We start from the raw sequence: 709 nt of genomic DNA on the forward strand, positions 1-709 counted from the left end.
CTTTTTTTTTTTCCTCCCCTCTTTTGATATTATTAAGCATAAAATCCGGAGGCAGAAGAAATCAAACCGCCAAACCCCTGAGCAGAGGGAGGGAGTGAAAGAAAACGCCGTTTTTACACTAGAAATATACATCACAAAATCTGAAGTTCACTATGTACAAAGTGGCCGCACTGGGGTTTTGTGCTCCATACAAAACGTTCACAAACGCTGATTGTTAGGAGCAGGAATTGGCTGAAAGAGAGAGGAGCGAACCTGAAAGGGACATGAAAGGAAAACCAAGAAGTCGTAAAGATTCCTCTGAAATTTACATCGATGAGAAAGAAAATAATTTCATAACTTATTCTGTAAAAAATATATACATTTCACATACATCTCGGGCTGTACAATACACCACTTCAACATCCAGCCGCACCACTCACAACGTGTCCGAGCTGGTGCTGCAGGGGCTGACGAGGGCGAGGTTCGTGGATTTGTGCTTTTTCAATAGCCTCGTGATTTTCTCATCGTCTGAGTTGGGGTCCAGGGGTTTGTTGTATTCGTCATCGTCCTCATTGTCCGAGCTCTCCTTCAGCTTCTCCGTCTCGGAGTCGTGCTTCTTCTTCGCCGAGGCCATCTCTGCCGCGTGCCGCTTCCGCCACTTGGTCCGTCTGTTCTGGAACCACACCTGGCCCCGAGAGGAGCGCTCAGCTCGGCCGGCCCCGCGCCTCTC

At 48.2% G+C, this 709-nt stretch overlaps 1 protein-coding gene across 1 annotated transcript in view; it reads right to left on the reverse strand.

Moving 5' to 3' along the window:
* Window positions 1-6: 6 nt before the first annotated feature.
* The window catches only part of NKX6-2 (NK6 homeobox 2), a 3,500-nt gene continuing 2,797 nt past the window's right edge, over window positions 7-709 (reverse strand). The window contains exon 2 of the mRNA XM_010714956.2: window positions 7-706. Within this exon, the coding sequence (XP_010713258.1) occupies window positions 416-706 (291 nt within the window). The 3' untranslated portion in view covers window positions 7-415. The remainder of the gene's footprint in view (window positions 707-709) is intronic.

Source organism: Meleagris gallopavo, chromosome 8 (assembly GCF_000146605.3).
Source record: "Meleagris gallopavo isolate NT-WF06-2002-E0010 breed Aviagen turkey brand Nicholas breeding stock chromosome 8, Turkey_5.1, whole genome shotgun sequence".
Taxonomy (NCBI): Eukaryota; Metazoa; Chordata; class Aves; order Galliformes; family Phasianidae; genus Meleagris; species Meleagris gallopavo.